The sequence below is a fragment of the Mobula hypostoma genome, chromosome 6 (assembly GCF_963921235.1).
Source record: "Mobula hypostoma chromosome 6, sMobHyp1.1, whole genome shotgun sequence".
Classification (NCBI taxonomy): domain Eukaryota; kingdom Metazoa; phylum Chordata; class Chondrichthyes; order Myliobatiformes; family Myliobatidae; genus Mobula; species Mobula hypostoma.
The window spans coordinates 127,660,977-127,688,750 of NC_086102.1; the positions used below are offsets into that span (position 1 = coordinate 127,660,977).

Consider the following 27,774-nt stretch of genomic DNA (forward strand, 5'->3'; position numbering starts at 1 on the left):
AGCTTACGCAGCTCTATAAACTTTACTCTTTATGTACCAAGCCACAGTGTGATGAATGCAAGATAAGTCATACTTCTCTTTCAGCACTTTAACAAGTAGTTTTAAAGTACCTACTTCCTTGTAGTCTGGAATTTTATATTTGGATGATCTATTAAATAGAGTTAACAACAGGAATTCTGCAGATGCTGGAAATTCAAGCAACACACATCAAAGTTGCTGGTGAACGCAGCAGGCCAAGCAGCATCTATAGGAAGAGGCGCAGTCGACGTATCAGGCCGAGACCCTTCGTCAGGACATTAAATAGAGTTTCTTGTTTAATATTGAAACCAAGTCTGATTGTTATTCTACTAAAACAGATCTATTTTATTTGGTAGAAACAGGAGTATGCCATTCAAATCAATCATGATAATTCTGTAATTATCTCTTTCTCCTCCTCCTGCATCACATGTAGCCAATCTTCAAAGATCCTTCCTGTCTCAAGGATAAGGTCTTTGGATATCCTATTTGTGTTTCTGTAGCGCTGGGTTTTTATGTGATGGGGTTGCTAGTCCAATGCCCAACCCTCCTTTCGCAGCTGGGCTTGGGACTGTCTAGCAAAGTTGAGACAGTATGTCTCCTTCTAATGTTCTCACTAGAAGAAATGGTTTCTTCCCATCTATCCTACCAAATACAGCCATAAAAAGATCACAGGACAGATTCTAGTTTGTTAGCACGAGTGAGAACCAGCCATGATTACAGAAAGGAAAGTCAAAAAGGTAATGAGCGAAGCAGAGAGAAAAGACCAGCAACAAACTTTAAAAAAAAGTGAACAGTAAAAATATTGTAAGAGAAGAAATGTAACTGATCAGAGCCCAAGGAAATTTATTGATGGAGGCAGAGGGTGTGACTGGTACTGAGTACCTTATCCCAGTCTTTACCAAGGGTGATGCTGCTGGTGTCTTGGCAAAGGAAGATTTAGTTGAGATTCTGCATTGGCTAAAACAATGGATGAAGAGGCGCTATTAAAGGATGGTTGCACTTAAGGTAGGTAAATCACCTGATCCAGATGAGATAAAATTGTAGGAACCATGTCCATAAACCTTTCAAACATCTAAGCTTTGAGGACTGGTGCCTAACAGTTGGAAGATTGCAGATGTTTGAAAAGGGGGCTAGGGATAAACCTATTATTTGTAGAACAATCTGATTAACCACAGTGATGCATATAAATTGGTAAATTTAAAAAAGTTAAATTGGTTTATTATTGTCACATTCTGAGATGCAGTGAAAAGCTATTTAACATCCCATCCATCCATACAGATCACTTCATTACAACAGTGCATTGAAGTAGTACAAAGGAAAGCATTAACAGAAAGCAAAATAAAGTGTTCTAGTTACAGAGAAAGTGCAGACAATAAGGTGCAAAGCCATCACAGGGTAGATTGTGAAGACGAATCCACCTTATCCTACGAGGAGCTTTGTCCATAAATCTGCAGTTGCTTGCAGTCCTGGGCAGAGCAGTTGCCATACCAAGCATCCTGATAGAATGATTTCTAAGGTGCATCATTAAAAATTGCTGTGGGTCAGGGGGGATATTTCTTCAGCTCACACTTATTTGCATTGAACTTCATTTGCATTCCTTGGCCCACTTACCCAGCTGATCAAGTTCCTCTGTAATTCTTGATAAACTTCCTCTATAACACCATCTAGTTTAGTATCATTTGCAAGCTTGCTAACTATATCTCATCCAAATCATTGATACTCATCCAAATCATTGATGTAGAAGACGATGGGCCTAGCACTGACCCCCTGGGGCACGCCACTTTGGAAAATAAAAAGACAACCTTCTACCATCACCCTCTGCTTCCTCCGATCAAGCCAATTATGTACCCAGTTAGCCATCTCTCCTAGATCCCATGCAATCCCATTCTACCATGCAGAACCTTATCAAACACCTTTTACTGATGCTCATGTAGAATATATTTACCTCTTGCCCTCGTGGACCTTGGTTTGATCAACACAGTTGTGGACCGGACTCTGTAGTTCATGTTGTGATGTGTTTTGGTACCTGGCTGCTGCTTTTTGGTGCTGTTTTGTGTGATGTTGATTGGGGTGGACAGGCTGCGCAGCCTGCGGTCAGTGAACAGCACAGCACTTGATTGGACTGAACTGAGCTGACGTTGGACATTCCTGGACTGTTTCATTGACTTTTTATATTCTGTGTTCATCGCTTGTTTTGTTTTTTTGCCATTCGCTCAATTTTTTCACATTGGAGGTTTAGTGTTTTTCTTTTCATGGTTTTCTTTGTTTTGTGGCTGTCTGTGGGAAGATGAACCTCATGGTTGTATACTACATACTTTAATAATAAATGTTCTATGAATCTCCATTTACTTCAAAGAATTCAATCGGATTTGTGAGACATGATCTCCCACTCTCAAAGCCATGCTGATTATATCTAATCAACCCCTATCTTTCCAAATGCAAGCATATTTGTCAGGATCCAATGCTGTATGTAAGACAGCATATCATGGAAACTAGCTTTTCCTCTGCCTAAATTTCTTGTGCCTTGATAATTACCCTACTCACCTTGGACATTCTCTCTTCTCTCCCTCACATGAGGTAGAAGATACAAAAGCCAGAAGGCATGTACCACCAGGCTCAAGGACAGCTTCTAACGGGCTTTTCTACAGTTCTACACCAGGGTCTACCTTTTACTGTAAAGTTCTACTGTGAAGATGGCATCACTGCTAGACAGAATGGTTAAGAAGGCCTTCATTTTTCACAGCATTGAGAATAACATTCGGGATGTTATGTTGTAGTTATGCGTGCATGATGTTGGTGAGGCTGCCTTTGGAATTTTCTGTTCAGCTTTGGTCACCCTGCTGTAGGAAGGATGCCATTTAGATGGCAAAAGTGCAGACAACATCTGTGAGGATATTGTCAGGGTTTGAGCTTAGGACTTTATTTATTGGGGCACAGAAGAATAAGGAGTGATCTTAAAGTTGTATAAAACCACGAGGAGCATAGACAGGTTGAATGTACATTGTCTTCATCCCGTAGTTGGTGAATCAAGAACTAGAGGGCATAGATTTTAAGGTGAGAGGGGAGAGTTTTAATAGGGATCTGAAGGGCAGTTTTTTCATCCAGAGAATGGTGTACAGATGAAGGAGCTGCCACAAGAAGTGGTTGAGGCAGGTACATGAAAAACAACATTTAGAAGTTACTTGACTAGGTAGATGAATAGGAGAGATTTAGAGAGCTAAACACAAACAAAAGGGACTAGTTTAGATGGACTTCCTTTAGCATGGACCAGTTAGAATGAAGGGCTTGCTTCCATGCTGTATGACGATACTGCTTTTGTTTAGACTATCTTAATGATCAAGTGTGGCGTAACCATTCTGATTCAATGAAATCCTTTGTCTTCAGGGCAGAATTTGATCAATCCTTATTTAGTTTTGTATTCCTTTGAGTATAAAAGACTAAACACAATCTATCCTTGCATTGAACATAACCAATATTCTTTGCAGTTGTCTTCAATTTTATGATGATTGAATCCAGTTTTGGGCTATCTGTCTCTTTCCCCATGTTCAAATGTACTTTTACACTCATTTGCAGAACTTGGGCTTGATTTCTTGATACTTTTTTACACGAATAGGACAGTAGAGAGGACCATGAGTACTTACATAATTCCCTGTCTCCAAAATACTCTGGAGCTAAGAATGTCCAACGTATTGACATCTATGCATACAAACAAGGCAGAACATCAGTCGTGGGGTCAAACCGAGCAAAGCTCAGGGCACTGAGCAGACTCAGTTGCTTACTCACTCACAATCAGTGAGGCTAGCTGGCGGCTGCTTTCTCTGTCACAGCTGATTCTGTGTTTGTCTTACAGAAAAATTCAGGTTACATACACTTATTCAGGAGGAAACCCTAACGTAACCTGGTGATTGCATGTACATTCAGCCAAGGTTTGTTTTTTTTGAAGTGCAGGATAAGATGCACAAGGGCAAGAGCAAGAGTTTCACATGCAGAACCATCTTTACTTCATAGAATATTAAACATTACAGCACAGTACATGGCCTTTGGCCCACAATATTTTGCTGACCTTTTAATCTACTCTAAGACCAATTTAACTCTTCCTTCTCTCTATCATCCACATACCTATCTAAGTGTTTCTTAAATGTTTCTAATGTATCTGCCTTTATCACCATCCCTGGCAGGGCATTCCACACACCCACCACTCTCTGTGTAAATAATTTGCCTTTGACATCACTTCCCCTACTTTCCTCCTTAAACTTATGCCCCTGTATTAGCTATTTCTGCCATGGGAAAATGTCTCTGGTTGTCCTTTCTATCATCTTGTACACTTCCATCAGGTCACCTCTCATACGCCTTCACTCCAAAGAGAAAAGCCCTAGCTCACTCAACCTATCTTCATAAGACATGCTTTCTAGTCCAAGTAGCGTCCTGGTAAATCTCATTTCATTTTAAAAATTTTTTTTTATTAATTATTATTAAAGATCAACAAAAAATACATTAAGATAATCAAGTCAATATGTACAATAAAGAATTAAATTAGCAAGTAACTGATTAACAAAGGTAAGCAATGTATCAATAATAATAAGAAAAAATAAAGTGTTAAGAATATTTTTTTGAAAGAAAAAAAGAGAGAAAAAAGAAGAACCCCTACTAACTAAGAGAAAAAGAAAACCCTACTAACTAAACAAAACCCCATTGGGAGCACAACCCTGGAGCTTCCATAAAAGAAAAACATCAATCTGCCAACTCAAATCCATTTAAACAAAAATCAGAAGGAAACCATATTAATTAACTCAAATCAGATGATAATAGCGGGCAATAGAACCCCACCTTTCCTCGAAATCAAATCAAGGATCAAAAGTTCGACTTCTGATTTTCTCCAAACTAAGACATAGCATCACCTGAGGGAACCGTTGTATCAAAGTAGGAGCAGAAGCATCTTTTTATTTCAACAAAATAGCCCTTCTGGCCAATAATGTAATGAATGCAATTACATGTTGGTCTGATGGAGAAATACCATGAATATGTTGAGGGATTATACCAAACAAAACTGTCAATTTATTAGGTTGTAAATTAATTTTTAAAACTTTAGAAATTGTAGAAAAAATAGATTTCCAAAAATGTTTCAATACAGAAGATGACTAAAATGTGTGTCAATGCAGCTGTCTCAGTTTTACACCTATCACACTGACTATCAACATTAGGAAACATTTTAGACAGTCTCTCCTTTGTCAAGTAATAACAATGTACAATTTTAAATTGAATTAAAGAGTGACTAGCACAGATCGAAGAAGAGGTAACCAACTTCAAAATCTGCCACCAATCCTCTGTTATCAAGGTCATGTTAAGCTCTCTCTCCCAATCTTGCTTAATCTTAAGTGAAGGGTAATTGTGCTGTTGTAACAATAAATTATAAATTTTCCCAATAAAACCTTTCACTAAAGGGTTCATTTTTAAAATAATATCTAACAGGTCAGAATCCTGTATATATGGAAAATTACTTAAATATTCTTGTAAGAAGTGTCTGACCTGAAGATATTGCAGGAAATGTGAATACAAGAGAGAGTATTTAGTTACTAATTTCTCAAAAGACATCAATCGGCCATCTTGGAACAGATCCATGAAGGAATAAACTTCTTTATTCCTCCAAAGAAGAAAGGTAGGATCACTTAATGAAGGTTTAAATAAATAATTTCAATAAATTAAACTAAAAACTTTAAATTTTTAAGATAAAAAAAATTACAAATCTGGAACCAAATTTGTAATCACAGGATATAAATTTAAATTAGCAATTTTGGCCAGTTGTACAGGCAGAGAAGCTCCTAATAATGAGGTTAAGTGAAACTGTTTCACAGCTTTCAATTCCAAATCAGCCCAAGGTGGTTGTTCATTTTTATCAGCCCAATATAACCAAAAACACATATAATATATATTAGCAGCCAAATAATGCATTTTTAGATTAGGAAGAGCAAGACCTCCATCCTTTTTTAATTTTTGTTAATGACATTTTCCAATTCTTGGTCTTTTATTATTCCAAACCAAAGATGAAATAATAGCAAACAACAGAAATTCTGCAGATGCTGGAAATTCAAGCAACACACATCAAAGTTGCTGGTGAACGCAGCAGGCCAGGCAGCATCTCTAGGAAGAGGTACAGTTGATGTTTCAGGCCGAGACCCTTCGTCAGGACTAACTGAAGGAAGAGTTAGTAAGAGGTTTGAACGTGGGAGGGGGAGGGGGAGATCCAAAATGATAGGAGAAGACAGGAGGGGGAGGGATGGAGCCAAGAGCTGGACAGGTGATTGGCAAGGGGGATATGAGAGGATCATGGGACAGGAGGCCCAGGGAGAAAGCCGGGGGGAACCCAGAGGATGGGCAAGGAGTATAGTCAGAGGGACAGAGGGAGAAAAAGGAGAGTGAGAGAAAGAATGTGTGTATAAAAATAAATAACGGATGGGGTACGAAGGGGAGGTGGGGCATTTGCGGAAGTTTGAGAAGTCAATGTTCATGCCATCAGGTTGGAGGCTACCCAGATGGAATATAAGGTGTTGTTCCTCCAACCTGAGTGTGGCTTCATCTTTACAGTAGAGGAGGCCGTGGATAGACATGTCAGAATGGAAATGGGATGTGGAATTAAAAGGTGTGGCCACTGGGAAATCCTGCTTTCTCTGGTAGACAGAGCGTAGGTGTTCAGCAAAGCGGTCTCCCAGTCTGCGTCGGGTCTCGCCAATATATAGAAGGCCACAACGGGAGCACCGGATGTAGTATATCACCCCAGCCGACTCACAGGTGAAGTGTCGCCTCACCTGGAAGGACTGTCTGGGGCCCTGAATGGTTGTAAGGGAGGAAGTGTAAGGGCATGTGTAGCACTTGTTCCGCTTACACGGATAAGTGCCAGGAGGGAGATCAGCGGGGAGGGATGGGGGGGACGAATGGACAGGAGAGTCGCGTAGGGAGCGATCCCCGTCTTGTATTATTCCAAACCAAAGATGAAATAATAGCAAACAACAGGAATTCTGCAGATGCTGGAAATTCAAGCAACACACATCAAAGTTGCTGGTGAACGCAGCAGGCCAGGCAGAATCGCTAGGAAGAGGTACAGTCAATGTTTCAGGCCGAGACCCTTGGTCAGGACTAACTGAAGGAAGAGTTAGTAAGAGATTTGAAAGTGGGAGGGGGAGGGGGAGATCCAAAATGATAGGAGAAGACAGGAGGGGGAGAGATGGAGCCAAGAGCTGGACAGGTGATTGGCAAAGGGGATATGAGAATAATAGAGTCAACCTGATCAAAAACTTCTTAGTTAAAAAAAAAGGGATATTTTGAAATGCATATAAAAAATTTTGGTAAAATCATCATTTTAACTGCATGAATTCGGCTGGCAAACGAAAGTGTAAGTGGATTCCATCTACAAAACAATTGCTTCATAAAATCCACTAAAGGAACCAAATTAGCTTTAAACTTTATTGTCGCCAAACAATTGATACTAGAACATATAATCATCATAGTGATATTTGATTCTGTGCTTCCCGCTCCCTGGATTACAAATAGATAGCAAATATTAAAAATTTAAATTATAAATCATAAATAGAAAAATTAGAAAAATGGAAAGTAAGGTAGTACAAAAAAAAACGAGATTCAGGTCCTGATATTTGGAGGGTATGGCCCAGATTCGGGTCAGGATCTGTTCAGCAGTCTTACCACAGTTGGAAAGGTGCTTTTCCCAAATGTAGCCGTACAAGTCCTCAAGCTCCTGAGTCTTCTACCGGAGGGAAGAGGGACGAAAAGTGTGTTGGCTGGGTGGGTCGTGTCCTTGGTTATCCTGGCAGCACTGCTCCGATAGCGTGCGGTGTTAAGTGAGTCCAAGGACGGAAGATTGGTTTGTGTGATGTGCTGCGCCGTGTTCACAATCTTCTGCAGCTTCTTCCGGTCTTGGACAGGACAACTTCCATACCAGGTTGTGATGCACCCTAGAAGAATGCTTTCTATGGTGCATCTATAAAAATTAGAGAGGGTTTTAGGGGACAGGCCACATTTCTTTAGTTTTCTCAGGAAGTAAAGACGCTGGTGGGCCTTCTTGGCAGTGGACTCTGCTTGATTGGACCAAGTCAGGTCATTTGTGATATTGACCCTGAGGAACTTAAAGCTTTTGACCTGTTCCACTTGCGCACCACCGATGTAAATTGGGTCGTGCAGTCCGCTACTCCTTCTGAAGTCAACAAACAATTCCTTCGTCTTGCTGGCATTGAGGAATAGGTTATTGTCTTCGCACCATGCCACCAGGTTCTTAATTTCCTCTCTGTACTCAAACTCATCATTACCCGAGATACGGCCTACAATTGTTGTGTCATCAGCAAACTTATATATTGAGTTTGATGGAAACTTGGCCACACAATCATGGGTGTACAGTGAGTACAGCAGGGGGCTGAGTACAGCCTTGTGGGGCACCAGTGCTCAGAGCTTTATAAAGGTCTTTATGATTTTTAGTAATAATAATACCTAAATATTTAACAGTGTCTGTAACTCTAAAAGGAATGTCATCATATATAGAAGCAGAATCATTTAGGGGAAACAATTCACTTTTATGAAGGTTTAATTTACATCCTGAAAACTTTCCGAATTCGTTTAATAGTTTCAATAAACTATGAATGGATTCTTCAGGATTCGAAATATAAACGAAGAGATCGTCAGCAAAAGGAGATCTTATGAATAGTCCCATTTATGAAGACTCCATGGATATCTTTAGCCAAGGGTTCCAGCACCAAATTAAATAACAAGGGACTTAACGGACATCCTTGTCTCGTACCCTGCGAAAGCTGAATAAAGGAGATCTGCAATTATTGGTAATAACAGTAGCAATAGGGCTTTTATATATCATTCTGATTTACTTATTAAAATTAATACCAAAGCCGAATTTCTCTGAAACGTTAAATAAGTATTTCCATTCAACTCTGTCAAATGCCTTTTCAGCATCGAGAGAGACAACACATTGAGAAGTCTTAGAAAAGGACAAATATATAACATTTAACAGTCTCCAAACATTAGAGAAGGAATAACGGCCCTTTATAAAACCTGTTTGGTCCTGAGAGATAATTTTAGCTAGAATATTCTCCAGCTGATTAGCCATTATTTTTGAAAGAATTTTAGCATCCACATTTAATAATGAAATAGGTCTATATGAAGCACAGTCAGTAGGGTCTTTATCTTTCTTAAGAATTAAAGAAATAGAAGCTTCATAAAATGTGGGAGGTAACCTCTCATATCAAAAAAGAATCTTTAAGCATTTCCAACATATATGGAGAAAGCAATTTTTCAAATTTTTATAAAATCCTACAGAATAACCATGCAGTCCAGGAGCTTTACCAGATTGCATTGAAAAAATAGCTTTCTGAATTTTATTTTCAGTAATAGGAGTATCAAGAGTTTGTTGATCTTCAACAGAAATTCGAGAAAAATCGATCTTTTGTAAAAAGGCATTCATTTTAGAAGAATCAAGTGGAAACAGATTTATTAAGTTCAGTGTAAAAGTCTTGAAAAATTTTATTAATGTCTTCATAATTACATGCTAATCTACCGTCTCCCTAACAAATTTTTAAAATTTGTCTTTTGGCTCTAGCTGCTTTTAATTGAGATGCTAATAGTTTATTATTTTTATCTCCAAACACATAAAATTGACTTTTTTCAATTTAAGCGAAATTCTTTCAATAGGATAAGTTAATAATAAATTATATTGTGATTGGAGTTCAACCCTTTGTTTGAATAAATCAATATTAGGAGAGATTGCATAACTATTATCGAAGTCTTTAATTTGTTTTGAAATCTTATTTAACTCTGTTTTTGTTAGCTTAGCTAAATAGGAGATTATCTGACCGCACAAATATGCTTTAAATGTATCCCATGTAATCAATTTCGACACATCTCCTGTATTATTAAAAATAAAAATATCTTTTATCTGAGTCTCAATAAATTTGACAAAGTCCGAACTTTGTAATAAATTTTCTGGAAAACGCCAAGGCAAATTTGCAATAACTACATCATTCAGTTCAAAAACTAAGCTTAAAGGCGCATGATCTGAGAGAAGGATAGCATCATATTCACATTTCTGGACTTTGGACAGAAGTCGGTGATCGGCTATAAAATAATCGATTCTCAAATATTTTTTGTGTACATGAAAAAAAAGAATATTCTCTGTCATTAGGATGTAAATAACTCCAAACTTCAACCAGGCCAAAATCAATTAAAAAAGAGTAATAAATGATGCAGAACAACTTGGAAGCCGCTGATTGGTTGAACTCCTGTCAATCAAAGGATTTAAACAACAGTTGAAATCACCACCCATTAACAACATATATTCATTTAAATCCGACAATAAAGCAAATAGGTTTTTTAAAAAAGGATCATCTACATTAGGTCTATATAAATTAACCAGGACAATTTTTCTATGACAAATTGTTCCTTAATTAAAAATCTACCATTAATATCTGACACAATGTCTTCTTGGATAAATAAAATATTAGATTTAATAAAAATAGATAATTTTATAACGTGTTTTATTTTGAACAGTAGCATGAAATTGAAGGCCCTTCCACATTTTAAAAAATCTATTTTGATCGCCTGTTTTGATATGCATTTCTTGAACAAAAATTATATCAGGTTGGAATCGATTAATGATTTTTAAAAGTCTTCTTTCGCTTAATAGGGTGATTCCAACCACATACGTTCCAACTTATAACGTTTATCTGTTTAGCTACCATAAAAAATTTTTATTTTATTTAACACATAAATACATGCATACTAGCCCGGGCTAATCAAAACTGGCGGTGATAAGTATAACCATATAGAAAACACGCATGCTCCGGAACTCCATAATGGGAAAAAAATACAATAAAGAAAACTAAAATTAATCCTACAATTAACCTTATAACTCAAAACTAACCCCAGTCCTCCCACCACCCCGAAAGACCTGAAATTCGGCAAAAGAAAAAAACCGAAATGCATGCCCATTTAATAATGATGATTTAAAAAGCTTTCCTTAATTTCTCCCCCCAGTAACAAAAAAAAAACACATGGCCCTAAAATAGGAAAGCCCTGCAGAGGAAAAAAAATTGTTTATACGTAATCCTTAAAAATAAGCTGGGGAATGCAGAAACAATCTCCAAAAACGCCAAAACAATAAGATTAAACAAAGAGAAGAACGCCAATGTAATCTCTAACAAAGAAAAATCAGCGCCATTTTCCATTTAACTTGCACACCCTATGAAAAACTGTTTTTAGAAAAAAATCTAAATATCTATCTACTACCCATGATTGTGTAGCCAAGTTTCCATCGAACTCAATATATAAGTTTGCTGATGACACAACAATTGTAGGCCGTATCTCGGGTAATGATGAGTTTGAGTACAGAGAGGAAATTAAGAACCTGGTGGCATGGTGCGAAGACAATAACCTATTCCTCAATGTCAGCAAGACAAAGGAATTGTTTGTTGACTTCAGAAGGAGTAGCGGACTGCACGACCCAATTTGCATCGGTGGTACGCAAGTGAAACAGGTCAAAAGCTTTAAGTTCCTCAGGGTCAATATCACAAATGACCTGACTTGGTCCAACCAAGCAGAGTCCACTGCCAAGAAGGCCCACCAGCGTCTTTACTTCCTGAGAAAACTAAAGAAATTTGGCCTGTCCCCCAAAACCCTCACTAATTTTTATAGATGCACTGTAGAAAGCATTCTTCTAGGATGCATCACAACCTGGTATGGAAGTTGTCCTGTCCAAGACCAGAAGAAGCGCAGAAGATCGTGAACACGGTGCAGCACATCACACAAACCAATCTTCCGTCCTTGGACTCACTTTACACCACACGCTGTTGGAGCAGTGCTGCCAGGATAATCAAGGACACGACCCACCCAGCCAACACACTTTTCATCCCTCTCCCCTCCGGGAGAAGGCTCAGGAGCTTGAAGACTCATACGGCCAGATTTGGAAACAGCTTCTTTCCAACTGTGATAAGACTGCTGAACGGATCCTGACCTGGATATGGGCCGTACCCTCCAAATATCCGGACCTGCATCTCGGTTTTTTTTGCACTACCTTACTTGCCATTTTTCTATTTTCTATTTATGATTTATAATTTAAATTTTTAATATTTACTAACGATTTGTAATCCAGGGAGCAGGAAGCACAGAATCAAATATCGCTATGATGATTGTACATTCTAGTATCAATTGTTTGGCGACAATAAAGTATAAAGTATAAATACAAAGTACTAAGCACTCCCAGCTATGTAAATATAAGAAAAAGTTCTTATGAACTATGAAAACTAAATTAATGAAAAAAAGAGGAGGATAAAAACAAATAATCAAACAGGTTAACAATCTTTTCTTGGAACGTGCCTCCGTCGCCAACTTACTCCAGTTGGCTTTAGGATTCGTTTCCAAGCCTCTCAATTTGGACCTTCTGAGGATCCCAGGTACTCACATTTTATTGACTCTGCCTCTCGCCGCTTCTCCCGTCAAGCTCTGAAGGCGACGCTCTCCGCCATGAGGAGGTACTTGGTGTCCCTATCCCAGACCCTTCCACACCTTCGGGACACTTTCTTCGCCGTCTGTAATGGTCCTACCCGCTATTTCATCCTCCGTCGGATCCACGCCTGCAATCGCCGTTTCTTTGACTTTGTCATGTTAGGCAAAGATCGCAAGATCTTACATCTACGGACTGCAGAGCCTGCCGGCCCCGACGCTAGCAGGCATGAACTTTCGGTTGCGGCCCCTGCCGTTGATCTCGGCGGCTCCAACACTTCAGGACATATTCAAAACCCGGACTCCAGCAACGACCATGGAGACATTCAAAGCGATCGCGCAACCACCAACTGCGACTCCAGCCTTGAACTCCAGGCCGGGTCTTTATGTGCTGCTGTTGTGACTCCCGTCTCCCCTTCCCCCACCACCACTCCGCAGCCCCGTCTTCCTCAGATCCCACCGTCAACTCCTGGGCCCTCAGAAGTTCCATCTTCCTCTCACCCCAACCCTCCCTTCTCCATTGACACCCCCAGCCTCCCCCCTCCCTCTGATCCCAGCTCTCATCCGTGCCGGGTCTTTACCATCCCCTCCGACCTTCAACTGTCGGAGGCAGAGCGCTCTGTTCTCAGTAAGGGCCTCACGTTTGTCCCCCTTCGCCCACACCTCAGCGAGTTCCGTGTTCGCCATGATGCGGAACTTTTCTTCCGCCGTCTCCGAGCCTACTTCTTCGGCAAGGACTCTTCCACCCCCACCGATGACCCCTTCTCCCGTCTTCAACCCTCCTCTTCTTCATGGACACCCCGCTCTGGTCTTCTGCCTGCTCTGGGTCTCTTTATTGCCAACTGCCGACGGGACATCAACCGTCTCGACTTCACCGCACCTTGTCCCCATTCCAACCTCACTCCTTCGGAACGCTCTGCTCTCCACTCCCTCCGCACTAATCCTAACATTATTATTAAACCCGCTGATAAAGGGGGTGCTGTTGTAGTCTGGCGTACTGACCTCTACCTTGCCGAGGCACAGCGACAACTCGCGGATACCTCCTCTTATTTACCCCTCGATCGTGACCCCACTAAGGAGCACCAGGCCATTGTCTCCCACACTATCAACGACTTTATCCACTCAGGGGATCTCCCATCCACTGCTACCAACCTTATAGTTCCCACACCCCGCACTTCCCGTTTCTACCTCCTACCCAAGATCCACAAACCTGCCTGTCCTGGCCAACCTATTGTCTCAGCTTGCTCCTGCCCCACCGAACTCGTTTCTGCATACCTCGACACTGTTTTATCACCCCTTGTTCAATCCCTTCCGACCTATGTTCGTGACACTTCTCACGCTCTTAAACTTTTCGATGATTTTAAGTTCCCTGGCCCCCACCGCTTTATTTTCACCTTGGATGTCCAGTCCCTATATACTTCCATCCCCCATCAGGAAGGTCTCAAAGCTCTACGCTTCTTTTTGGATTCCAGACCTAATCAGTTCCCCTCTACCACCACTCTGCTCTGTCTAGCAGAATTAGTCCTTACTCTTAATAATTTCTCCTTTTGCTCCTCCCATTTCCTCCAAACTAAAGGTGTAGCTATTGGCACCCGTATGGGTCCTAGCTATGCCTGCCTTTTTGTTGGGTTTGTGGAACAATCTATGTTCCGTGCCTATTCTGGTATCTGTCCCCCACTTTTCCTTCGCTACATCGACGACTGCATTGGTGCTGCTTCCTGCACGCATGCAGAACTCGTTGACTTTATTAACTTTGCCTCCAACTTTCACCCTGCCCTCAAGTTTACCTGGTCCATTTCCGACACCTCCCTCCCCTTTCTAGATCTTTCTGTCTCTGTCTCTGGAGACAGCTTATCCACTGATGTCTACTATAAGCCTACTGACTCTCACAGCTATCTGGACTATTCCTCTTCTCACCCTGTCTCTTGCAAAAACGCCATCCCCTTCTCGCAATTCCTCCGTCTCCGCCGCATCTGCTCTCAGGATGAGGCTTTTCATTCTAGGACGAGGGAGATGTCTTCATTTTTTAAAGAAAGGGGCTTCCCTTCCTCCACTATCAACTCTGCTCTTAAACGCATCTCCCCCATTTCACGTACATCTGCTCTCACTCCATCCTCCCACCACCCCACTAGGAATAGGGTTCCCCTGGTCCTCACCTACCACCCCACCAGCCTCCGGGTCCAACATATTATTCTCCGTAACTTCCGCCACCTCCAACGGGATCCCACCACTAAGCATATCTTTCCCTCCCCCCCTCTCTCTGCATTCCGCAGGGATCGCTCCCTACACAACTCCCTTGTCCATTCGTCCCCCCCATCCCTCCCCACTGATCTCCCTCCTGGCACTTATCCATGTAAGCAGAACAAGTGCTACACATGCCCTTACACTTCCTCCCTTACCACCATTCAGGGCCCCAAACAGTCCTTCCAGGTGAGGCATCACTTCACCTGTGAGTCGACTGGGGTGATATACTGCGTCCGGTGCTCCCGATGTGGCCTTTTTATATATTGGTGAGACCCGACGCAGACTGGGAGACCGCTTTGCTGAACATCTACGCTCTGTCCGCCAGAGAAAGCAGGATCTCCCAGTGGCCACACATTTTAATTCCACATCCCATTCCCATTCTGACATGTCTATCCACGGCCTCCTCTACTGTAAAGATGAAGCCACACTCAGGTTGGAGGAACAACACCTTATATTCCGTATGGGTAGCCTCCAACCTGATGGCATGAACATTGACTTCTCTAACTTCCGTTAGGCCCCACCTCCCCCTCGTACCCCAGCTGTTACTCTTTTTTATGCACACATTCTTTCTCTCACTCTCCTTTTTCTCCCTCTGTCCCTCTGAATATACCTCTTGCCCATCCTCTGGGTCACCACCCCCCCGTCTTTCTCCCCGGACCTCCTGTCCCATGATCCTCTCATATCCCCTTCTGCCTATCACCTGTCCAGCTCTCGGCTCCATCCCTCCCCCTCCTGTCTTCTCCTATCATTTTGCATCTCCCCCTCCCCCTCCAGCTTTCAAATCCCTTACTCACTCTTCCTTCAGTTAGTCCTGACGAAGGGTCTCGGCCTGAAACTTCGACTGCGCCTCTTCCTATAGATGCTGCCTGGCCTGCTGCGTTCACCAGCAACTTTGATGTATGTTGCTTGAATTTCCAGCATCTGCAGAATTCCTGTTGTTTGAGGTTAACAATCTGTCGGCTGTGTTAATTCCTCAGTAAACCAAATAGATTTCGGAAAAGTCATTCACCAGTCACATCAAAAAGTTCACATCTTCTTTAAATGGTCCATCGATCAGAGCACATCTTAAGCAAATCAAAAATCTTCAAAGCTTGTTTTCTTTCCGAAATAACAATTATTCAGCAGGCCTAAAACCATTCAAATCTCGGCTGCAACCGAAATAGAGTTAACATAGTCCAGTGCTGCTTTGGGGTCCAGAAAAACACGTGGAGTCGAATCTTTGGGAAATAATTTTAATCGGGCTGGATAGCAAAATGATGGGAATAATCCCTTATCATAGGCTATTTTCATGGTTGGAGCGAACTTAGACTGCAGGTCCATAGCTCCCCGTGGATAATCTTCATAAAAACGAATCTCAGAACCCTTGAATTTAAAAACTCTGTGTTTCCTTGCATATTTCATGATTTGGTCTTTAACTTTGAAATGAAAAAGCAGACCAAAACTGACCTTGGTTTATTCGGATCCTGAGATTTCGAAGTGAAAATTCTATGCGCTCTTTTAATATTGGGAGGTTGAGATAAAATATCCGCAAACAGAGATTGAAACAAATTAGCAAAATAGTCCAATAAATCCCCACTCTCAGATCCTTCCTTCAGTCCAACAATTCAAGTATTATTCCGACAAGATCTTGCTTCCAAATTGATAATCTTATGTTGAGACTTTTCCAAGCTGGCTGAAATATCCGCTATCTGATGCTTCATCTCTTTAAGATCAGAATTCAAGGAAATAATATTTACCTGCACAAATTGAAAACTCTCTCGTAACGACTTCATCTCAGAAGAGGTAGCATCAAGTTTTACCATGTTGTTGTCTATTTTCCCATCGAGAACCATCAGTGAATGTTCTAAACGCTCAGCCCGAAAAGGCATATCCTCTGATTTCCTTTTGAAGTTTTCTCCTTTCCATTGCTGGATTTAGGAAGATGCTTTCCACTTCTTAAAGCTTGTGACATAAGAACAACTATTCCCCTCTAAGATCCGGCAAATAAAAGTTAAAAATTCAAAGTTTAAACTGGGGAAAAGGAAGAATTAATCGCAGCCACACAAAATGTGTGTCATTCCATTGGGCAGCAGGCGGAGTCTCTGGTAAATCTCCTCTGCACCACATTCTTCTTAAATTGAGGTGACCAGAACTGAACACAATACTGCAAGTGTGGTCTAACCAGGGTTTTAATGAGCTGCAACGTTACCTTGTACTCTTGAACTCAATCCTCTGACTAATGAAGGTCAACACACCAACAATCGGCTCTGGGATCCTGAGTGACTATGCAACTATGCTTTAACAGCAGAAAATGCTCAAATTTTACATTGTTCCCTGATTTATAATGGAGTTAAAAGTAGTTAAACAGAAAACAGATCAGCTGAGATCTAATACTATGAGTGAATCTGCTCATTTATTTTTTTTTAGATTTGAGATGTGGCAGTAATAAGCTTTTTAATATATCTTTGTGTGAAGTTAACCGGCGTTTGATACTTTTCTTAATGAACTGTGTAATTGTAAGCCTGCCCATTATCATTGGATTTCTAGCAGTGTGCTTTCTCTTCTACATTAGGACTTGCATGGATATGATACAAAGTCTGACATCTACAGCCTTGGGATCACAGCGTGTGAGTTGGCCTGTGGCCAGGTTCCTTTTCAGAATACTCCGCCTACACAGGTGATTTTCTTCATTCTTGAAAACGGAGCATTGTATATTAAGAAACTCTTTAATGCGACTGATGTATGACAGAGGCAGTTAGGAGAAGTTGGTCAATTTAGCTTTCCTATTTCCTTTTTGCAGATGCTGCTCCAGAAGTTGAAACGGTCATTATGCCTGGTGGACTTCAGTTTTCCACAAAAAGAACTCATGATAAAAAACTTCCGTTCAGGAATGGATTCTGGGATTGGGGAGAGTATGGCCATTTACCGCATGATGAGGACAAATCAAAGTGAACAATCTCCGAGTTCAGCAAAGAAAACTTTCTCTGCAGCTTTTCACAGTTTTGTGGAGCTCTGTCTACAGAGAGAGCCTGAAAATCGGTAGGTCTGCTAACTCAGAGAGTTATCAGAAATTGTGGTAGGTAAGCAAGCAACCAAACGGTTGTTTGTTAATGAAGTGAATGAATTGCAGATGGAAGTTCAGCTTAAAGAACGTCACATAATAGCTATTGTTGAAATGTGCATATGAGACTGTATCCAGTGGATGTTGTTCATATAGACCTTAGCAAGGCCTTTGACAAGGTCACTCATGATCATTTTCCAGATCAAAATGAATCGTATTATTCAGTGAATAAATATTTTAAAATAACACTAAGTGCTGGGAACACTCAGCAGGAAAGCCAGCATTTGTGGAGAAAACAAAAGGGACAATCGGAAATCCCCTCCAGTGAGTGGAGGAGAATTTCTTTATAAAGTTTGCATTCCTGGAAGAGATCGGGCAGAAAATTCCAATAGTAAATGAAAATCTTTTAAAAATCCTGCAAGCACTGGAAATTTGAAACAAAAACAGAAAATGCCTGAGAAACTCTGCAAGTCAGACAGTACCTGTAAATATTATTCAATGATTTAATCTAAGCAACTGCACTAAAATGGCCCCTTCAAGAAAAATTGAAGTTCAAAGTAAATTGTAATTTGACTTTAAATTAATAGGATTTGACCTTAAGGTAAAGTTTTAATTTTGTAATGATTCTTTTTTGTAGTTACTGTGGATGATCTAGATATTTATTTTGTTTGAATAAATAATTTTCTATTTCTCTGTTTCAGACCATCAGCAAGCATGTTGCTATCCCACCCCTTCTTTAAACAGGTGCTCACTTACTCCATTTATTTTCTAATGATTTAAAAAAAATAAGAATAAACAGTACCTCATCAGAATGTAGAGGCTGTTGGAGCACTGGATATTGGATTTGTTAATTATCAGTATTTACATTTTTTAAATGTCAAAGTAATGATTAGGAATACTAGAGAATTGATTGCTCGTCAGTAAATTATGTAGTAAATAAAAGCCATCGAGCTGGATAAGAATGTAAAATGCAATTATTACTTGTCTGCATTTATTAGCATTTTACTAGTTTTCTCAGTAATAAGATTTTAAGTAGAAAATTTTTATCAGTTGCACTAACATTACAATGGTTTCACCTATTTTGGAAGCCTCAAACTATGCAGATTGCTTGTGTGTAAGTGGTTTTAATTTTTTTCCCACTTCTGCAGGTGAAAAAGCAGACCAAGGCATCCCTGATCAATCTGCTTCAGCCAGCCGTGCCACTTTCTGGCTCTTGGGCCACAGTGGGGACATCAGGGTCAAAAGGAGACAGACCGATCAGTCCCTTACAAGACTTAGATGGTGACTGGGAATTTTAACTTGGTCCTTTTACCCATTTATCTCTTCTTATGACAAGCACAATGGGTTTGAATAAGTTTCACCTTGTGTTTGTTGGCCATTAGGTTACTGAAGACAAGTCACCTGTTAAAATTAGTCATTTGTTATTGCTGCTTGTGCTGATATATGGGAATCTTGATCTGTGTTGTAAATCCAGATTAGGGATTTATCCCTCTTGATCCAAATTGATCCTGCACTTGTGCATAAAGTGCACTTGCATTTACAAATGGTGCATTTTCTGTTCCAATATTGGGTTATTGCTTTTAAAGATTATTTGAAAACTTATGATCTGTAGTTGCCCAAGATGCTCAAAATGGCAGAATGTACATGCACAATTATATTTTTGTACATATCTCTGTACTCTGTACTTAGTATGCAGCCAACTTTTATTTCATCTGATTGTTTAGTATCACAGTGAGGTCTGTATCTTTCATAAAGTCGAGAGGTTTGAACTTCAAGATCGCCCTGCAGTTTGTCCTTAATTTTGCGGTGGGATGATATTGGGCTAAGGCAGAGGGAACAAAGCTGAGATAGAAGAATGAGTATCCAAACGGAAATAGGAAAGAAGGGAAAGTGGCAGATGGGTTCCCCAAGACATCCTCATCTCATTGCTTAGGGAAAAGTGGGCAGGATCAGCTGAGAGCCATTCTAATAAAACTTGTATCTCTTTTCCATTTGATATTAAGAAATGATCATCCCATCAGATGAGCAAAAGATTAGGATTTATGTTCTATTTATTTCCATTTAGTTTGAAGGGATCCAAACCCTGTACATGAAAACACTATTGATACTAATTCTTAGTAGTGTCTGATGTAAGATAATGCAATTGATTCTGAAACTTTATTTTGGTGATCTAATGTGCCATGTCCCTTTATAGCACAGTCTGACTAAGTGGATTATTCAGGTAAGACTAAATACTTCTAGGTTTTCATAATCAGCATATTTAAATTGATATTCTTGATTCCATAACTATGCCCCACCCTATCTACTTTTATAATGTGACATGCAGAAAAATATCATGAAACTGATAGGACTTTTTTTTTTAAAAAAAGCACTTGATCAGATTGTGTAGACAAAACTCTGATGTAATCGTCCACTAGGAATCCGAAAAAGATGCAACCAAAGGGAGTATTTTCTAATGAGTTAGATTAGCAGATGTTTAGTGGGAAAGGAAATATACGTTTCATGTACATCAAACGTACTAAATATATTTTTAATAGTATTATGGTGTTGGTTTTTATCTCGGGCTGGAATATAAAAATGAGCTTCAAATGTACGAAGTGTTTTGAAGTGACATTTAAAATGCCATTCACCTTTGACCAGTAGACTTAATTGCATCTTGAAAAAGTTCAATGCAGATTCACTGTAATGTTACCGTGGCTAGAATTCCATAGGCTTGGGTTGTATTAGCTAACCTAATCAAGATATTTAAAAGTGACATGTTGCATTAGGTGCTTCTCCAGTCATGCTACTGTAATTTTTGTAGCAGTCAGTGGAGCAGACTTGCAATTCCTTTGGTAAATAAAAACAATTAAACAGTTTGCATCATTATAGATCACTTAAGTTTAAATATAATTGAACTCTACCAACCAGTGTCTCAATTCACTGTATAGTTATGCAGATGAGCTCACGTTTACAAATAATCCATATTATTTGGATAATATCCATATGCAATAAGAAATTCAGTTTGATGTGTGTGAAAATATCTATTTATTTCTTAAAGTTCAATGGAAGCAGCTAGATACTGTGTTTTCCGATTTTTGGTAAAGCTGAAACCTGAACAAAGGAGTAGTTTTCCTTTCATCCTGGCTTTTTGAGGAGCCATGAGGAATAAACTTACTTTGCTCTTTTTCCACTTAAAATTATGAAGCTACCATCATATCAAACTACCAGCATAACAGCAGGGTGTAAGTGCCATTTATTTCCATTTTGTTCAGTGGGATCCAATGTCTAATAATGTATACACTGTTATACCAGTTTCTATAACTAGTATCTGATGTGAAATGATGCAGCTGAGATGCATCCTGGGATGCACTGGTGGAACACATAACCAGTGATGTAACCTGGGGTCATCAGATGGTTCAGGTCTTTCAACATCAGACACCCTCACCCAGGCGGCCCAGCCAGGGTTGATCAGACCCCGGCTTGTGTCCCAGCAGCATTGGTCCACAGATCACACCTCTTGATCCATAACCAATTGGAGGATCACTCAGCAGCCTCTGTGATGGTCCTGATGGCTCTTTTCTTTCCAGCTCCCATAATGCCAAGGTGAGAGTAGGTCTGCAGAGTGTGCAACCAGCAAAATCTCTACAGTAAATCTCTATAGGCTCACATTGTGCCCTCCACCCGTCTCTGGCACTGCTCTGCCTGCTCCTGGTATTTATTTTTCTTACACTTGAATGCCTCCTATATCTAATTAGACATGGTTATTACATCATCAAAAATATGATAGTGAATATATGAACAGCATGCTTTACTTATTACAAGTATATCCAGTATTGCTTTCGAGAGAGTTTGGGGGAGGGAAGAAGAATGAATTTAATGAAGGGTATGCCTAATACCTAAGAATTTCTTCTGTCTTAATTCCAAAAAATCTACTGAGTACTTTCATTGTGTGTGATGAATATTGTATAAGACACGGTTTTGCTGTGATTCAAGATGCGATCAAAATCTATACTATAGCTAATGTAGTCAGCATCTCGGCACTTATCCTGACCAAAGGGAATGTGTGGGACGGCACTGTGATTGTGCACATGCAGAGAAATTGATTTTTTTTGTCCTTTTAAAGCTTGTTATAATGCTATTTAAGGAGACTGCTTTTGAGGCTTAGAGTTCCAGATGGGCTAATATTGATCCTGATGGAAAACATCAGGTATATTAACTGCCTCTATAATTCAGTGTTGAAAGAGTCTAATCCAGGCCAGCTCTGAACATTTTCCTTTCTGTAAGAGGTCAGGATTCACAAAGGGAAAAAATATTTCATACCCTCACCAAATCTTCAGAAATTCTGATAAACAGGCCATAATTCTAAATGCTGAAGGAAACCTCTCTCTACAACACTGAGGCAAAGAACAAACTGCCAGCCAAAGTCAATAGCTCAGCAACATCCGTGGCGAGTAAGCAGTGGTCAACCCTGCATCACTCTTGAATTCCTCCAGCCATTTGTTCTTTGGTTCTGATTCCAGCATCTGTAGTCTCAGGTCTCTATTTTAATTGCCATTCACCTGCCCAGCTTATGGTTAGGTGCTGCCTGAGAGCAGACACTTCATCTGGAGAGTCACCCTGGCATTGCTTTGACAGTTGATATTTGGTAAATTTAGCATGTGTCAGAAGATCAGTGAGTTATCAGGCTCTCAAAGTGAGAATAACACAAAATGCTTGCTTTTGCACCAGTTCCAAATGCAAAAGAAAAGGACACCAAAAAAGATAGAAATGCTGTTTGTTTATTACAGCAATTAATAGGAAATCCTACTGTGGAAATAAAAGTGCAAGTAGGTTTACCTCATTAACGGACAGTTCCTGACATATAACATATCAAGCAATTTAAGCAGACCTACGATGAGAGATATCCTAGCCCTTGCCTTTGCAGTATAATCCATATTTCTCAAGTCTGGAGTAGCAACCAAATTGTTAGAATGTATTTGTCAAACAATTATCAGTTATACACTAAATAGGTTTAATGTAGATTAAAATTTAACACCACTGAAATTATAATCTGGGATTGAGGTTACAATTTATTTTATAATTGTTGTGCATTGTAGAGATGCCAGGTGACTTGTGAAATAATAAATGCACATATAAAGGACTGAATAACACCTCAAACAACAGATTCTTCCAAGTGGGATAAATTCTATATTTAAATACAATTGATAATATGTAATTCACATTTAAAACTGAAATACCAAGAAAATAGTACTTGAGAAGGTCCGGATTTTTCCCTGCAGCTAAAACATTTAAATTGGTCTTGCTACACTCACTCTAGTTTTTCCAGCCCAGTAAACCTTGGCTACGTGCTGCTCGAAGTGTAGGCTCTTGGTCATCCCTACATTTAATCACACCTCAGGGGCAATCATGCCTTCAAATATCGGGGGCAGAATTCTTTCCATAACCCCTCTACCTCTTGCTGGCTTGAAGATACTTCTCCTTAAGCAAGCTATTTGTCTTTTGTATTGTTACGACATTTGGCTCTGCATTGGTTTTATTGTAATAGTAGCCCAATTAAGCACCTTAAGACATTTTACTACATTACAGGTGCTATCCACATGGCAGACTTCGCTGTTGTAAATGTTTTAATGGTGCAAGACAATTCCCTCACTTCATACCCGTCACCCAAAAAAAAATGCGCAATGACACAAGTACATAAACTTACCTTCAAACCTTAAGGGTATAGTTGAGAGTGAAAAATCCTGCACTGGTGCCTTAGGAATTTATTTAATATTGATGCTGAATGTTGAAAGTAAAATGAGTGGAATGATCAGCATTTCAGAAGCTGCATATTTCCCTTTTGTTGAAAGTATTTTAGTAGAATTTTAGCTATTTCAAAACTGCTAAGCTGAAAGAAACATCGTTATCCAGCACAAGAACATCTTCATTTTGCTCTGGTAACATGGGGATCCTTTAGGGAAGGATAAACATTTGTAAGATTTGAGATACTGAACTTTGCTATAAGTCACTTTTTGTACAAATGTATCCTGTAAACACAATGTATAATTTCTTGTACAAAACAATAAAATAAAATTGTGGCATGTTTCTAAACCCATGTGTAGCTGTGATTAATTTAATTCTATTCAGTATAGTGTGATGCAGTCTATGTTGTAGGATGCTGAAAATCCTTTAGGGAACATCTTTCAATACCATTGATCAGTAATTTGCAGCTTAGTCACTCTGTGACATCCACCTGTCATCATGCATGCACAGAAGTTTGAGAAGAACTGGAGGTCAGATATCAATGTATCTGTTTCACTGCTGGCTATTGATTTCCTCCATTGAAGTCACGGCATGAAGAGATGACGTGCATTTCACATACAACCCTCAGCTTTATGCCAGAGAAGGTTGGTGTATGCAAATTCTTTTAAAACTTATTTTGGTTTCAGATATATTTAAAAGTCCTTGATACCCTTCAAGTTGCTGAAGAGTGTTGGGGTATTTTGGCACAGGATCTCAGGACATCATATTTACTTGCTTTGTTCCAGGAGACCTTTAAGGTTCGGAAGGTCATGGTGTGTGGTGGACAGTGGACCACCGCATGGCACCTTTTTCTGTTTGGGATAGAATTGGGAGTCTCTAACTTTGTCACTTCTTTAATCTAAATGTTACGAAGAACAGGACAGATAGAATGATTTAAATGGAATATGTTTCTAAGATAACATCAATTTTACTATACTCAATATTGAATATCTGTTTATGGTTTGGATTGCATTGATTAAAATTATTTCTTGTTCTTTTTATCAGATCTAGAAAAACATGGTAGCGTTCCAGTGTAGATTCAGTTATTGTGCCATGGTGAAAGTCTGTTTCAAAACTGCTAAGCTGAAAGAAACATCGTTAACCAGCACAAGAACATTAACTTTGCTGTTCATTAACTTTCATGACCTTGAGCTGTCCCAAAACACATCACCACCATAGCAGCACCTTGAGAAGTCTCTCTATTTGGACACAGCAAATAATCTGTACACTACCAATCAGTTCAACCACTTAAATGATAGGTATTGCCAAAAACAGATTATTTGGTAAAGATGTAATACCTAGCTTTGTTCTTTTGTGATCTTTGCAGTGTTAAATAATCTTTTCTGCCCACAAGGGGGCAGACATGATCTAAACTTGCATTTGGATAACACCTTGTGTTTCTTATATTGTCAATGACTGGTGTGAGGTTTAAACCCTTAAGAGTGTGAAGAAACCTAAGGATGACACACTTTGGCACCTGAAAATGTATGAGAGATGACCCAGGAAGCTGCCTTATACGGATTGGTATTTTGGTCATTATGCAGGTAGCTATTAATAACAGCTGCATGCTTTTCACAGCTGAGAAAAAAATCACCCAGCTCATCTTTTTTTACAGGAGCCCACAGTCTCCTCATACATCTCAGACAGCAAACAAAAGTAAAACGTGTCAGGGCTCAAGGATATCAAAGGAACGGATACGGAACTGCCTTCATAATCATCAGCATTGTGGAACACTGGAGTAATCGCTATGATTGTAGACATGAGGAGAGGAAGTTGAAATCTCTTAAGGTTACATTTTATTTTGGGAAACCACAACAGTGGGTAACCAAAGCAGACTGGAGTGTGGTGGAGTGAACGTAACCAACATATATACTAGTCAATTAATAGTTGAAATAATTTGTCAGATAAGCAAGTGTTGAAATCGAGAGATATCTAAATGGAATCTTATTTTTAAATCCATCTTGCGTTCAAGATTCTAACTACAGTTGCCTCTAAATTTGTTGGATTTATTTAGGACAAATAAGCATTACATCATCAAAGCCATGGTTATGTCAAGATATTAAATGTGCTTCAATCCCGTCCTTCAATCTAAAGATGATCACTGTGGTTTGAATGGGCAACTATATTCAGTCAACTTGGGTTATTAGCTTTCCGGTGCTTGCCTATGAGGCCCGTGCTTGCCTATGAGGCCCTTCCTTGGGGAGAACTACTTCTACTTCGTCACTCTGCTGAACATTTTCATTGTTAGGTACCGTGGAAGTCATTAGTTGCGGATCGGCATTCTGGGTGGTTAGACTCGTCTCCCTTGACTCCTGCCGCTTCCGCGAATCCTCATTCTTTCGAACATACTTGCATGTAGAATGTGACTTTGCGGATCCTGACTTTGATTTGTGTTGTTTTGCAGCAACTGTTCTGTCTTGTTCTAACACATATTTGTGCATTTTGAAGCTTAGGATGCCTTTCTCTTGGTCTGCCACTACTACCTCTGGAAATAAAATAGCTTTTTTGCATCTTTCAGTGGGTTTTGGATGATGCTTCTGTATTAAAAAAAAATACAACTTTATTTTTGTCTGTCTTCGGATGTTTCATCTCTGTACAGTTAGCAATGATCACTACTTTCCCTCCTTTACTAGGTGTTTTTTAAACATTGTTGAGCTCTGAAATGTTATCAGCAAATATGTTTAAAAATTTCTACTCTACATCTATAAACACAACAGATTCTACAGTGCAGGAGATCTTGAGAAACACATTCAAACTGCCATGAGCCAAACTCACGTTGGAGAAGCAACATCTCATATTCCATCTGGATAACTTCCAACCGGATGGCATAAACAGCAATTTCTCTAACTTCCAGTAATTTCTCTCCCCACCCTTGTCTCTTCCATTTCTCTTACCGCTTCTCTAACCACACCTGTCCATTACCTCTTCTGGTTCCCTACCTCCTACCATTGTGCACCATCTTCTTTTAATAGATTCCTTCTTTAGCTCTTCTTTCACCTAATCCCATGGGTCAGTGTTGGGACCACTTCTTTTCACATTATACTGTATGGCAATGATCTGACAGAATTGATGACCTTGCGGCCAAGTTTTGCGGACGATATAAAGATAGATGGTGGGGAAGGTAATGTGGGAGCAGGACAGATTAGGAGAATGGACAAAGAAGAAGCAGATTGAATATGGTGTAGGAAAGTGTAAGGTCATGCATTTTGGTAGAAGGAATAAAGGCATAGACTATCTTCTAAATAGGGAGAAAATTCAAAAATCAAAGGTGCAAAGGAACTTGGGAGACCCTGCGCAGGATTCCCTAAAGATTAACTTCCAGGTTGAGTCAGTGGTAGGGAAGGCAAATGCAAGATTAGCATTCATTAGCAAAATTAGAATATAAAAGCAAGAATGTAATGCTGAGGCTTTATAACGCATTGGTCAGACCGCACCTGAAGTATTGTGAGCAGTTTTGGGCCCCTTATCTAAGAAAGGATATATTGGCATTGGAGAAGAAGCAGATGAGATTTCTAGAATGAAAGGGTTAACGTATGAGGAGCGTTTGATAGCTCTGGGCTTGTATTTCCTGGAGTTTACAAGAACAAGGAGGTTCTCATTAGAACTATTAAATATTGAAAGGCCTTGGTAGAGTACAATATGGAGAGGACATGTCCTATAGTGGGGGATCAGAGGGCACAGCCTCAGAATTTGAAAGACGTCACTTTAGAACAGAGATGTAGAGGAATTTCTTTAGCCAGAGAGTGGTGAATCTGGAATTCATTTCCACAAAAGACTGTAGAGACCTAATCACTGGGTATATTTAAAGTGGAGGTTGATAAAATGTTGATCAGTAAAGGTGTCAAAGGTTACGGGGAGAAGGCAGGAAAATGGGGTTGGGGAGATAATAAATCAACTATGATGGAATGGTGGAGCAGATGCAACATCCTAATTCTGCTCCTATGTCATCTGTCAAAATCCCCTGTCACCCGCAGACTTACTGATCAAGCCTTGTGCATTTGCATCCAAACCATTTATGTAAATCATGAATAGCAAGCGTCCCAACACTGATCCCTGCAGCACGCCATTAGTCACTGGTTTCCATTCTAAGAAACAAACTTCAACCGCCAATCTTTGCTTCTCTCCTCTCAGCCAATTTTAAATTGACCTAACTAGCTCTCCCTGGATTCCATGGCACCTGATCTACCAGATCTTCTTACTTG

At 39.8% G+C, this 27,774-nt stretch overlaps 2 protein-coding genes across 6 annotated transcripts in view; one reads left to right on the plus strand and one right to left on the minus strand.

Moving 5' to 3' along the window:
- Nucleotides 1-23,879, plus strand: part of stradb (STE20 related adaptor beta) — a 46,523-nt gene extending 22,644 nt beyond the window's left edge. The window contains exons 10-13 of the mRNA XM_063051660.1: nucleotides 17,321-17,425; nucleotides 17,549-17,787; nucleotides 18,511-18,553; nucleotides 18,958-23,879. Coding sequence (XP_062907730.1) covers nucleotides 17,321-17,425; nucleotides 17,549-17,787; nucleotides 18,511-18,553; nucleotides 18,958-19,107 — 537 coding nt within the window. The 3' untranslated portion in view covers nucleotides 19,108-23,879. The remainder of the gene's footprint in view (nucleotides 1-17,320; nucleotides 17,426-17,548; nucleotides 17,788-18,510; nucleotides 18,554-18,957) is intronic.
- The window catches only part of LOC134348380 (uncharacterized), a 135,560-nt gene continuing 124,050 nt past the window's right edge, over nucleotides 16,265-27,774 (minus strand). For 4 of the 5 annotated variants that reach the window (XM_063051656.1, XM_063051657.1, XM_063051659.1 and 1 more), the window contains one exon: nucleotides 25,572-26,109. In XM_063051656.1, the coding sequence (XP_062907726.1) occupies nucleotides 25,735-26,109 (375 nt within the window). In that variant the 3' untranslated portion in view covers nucleotides 25,572-25,734. Of the gene's footprint in view, nucleotides 16,506-25,571; nucleotides 26,110-27,774 lie in introns of those variants that run through there. The other variant, XM_063051658.1, reaches the window with a different exon arrangement.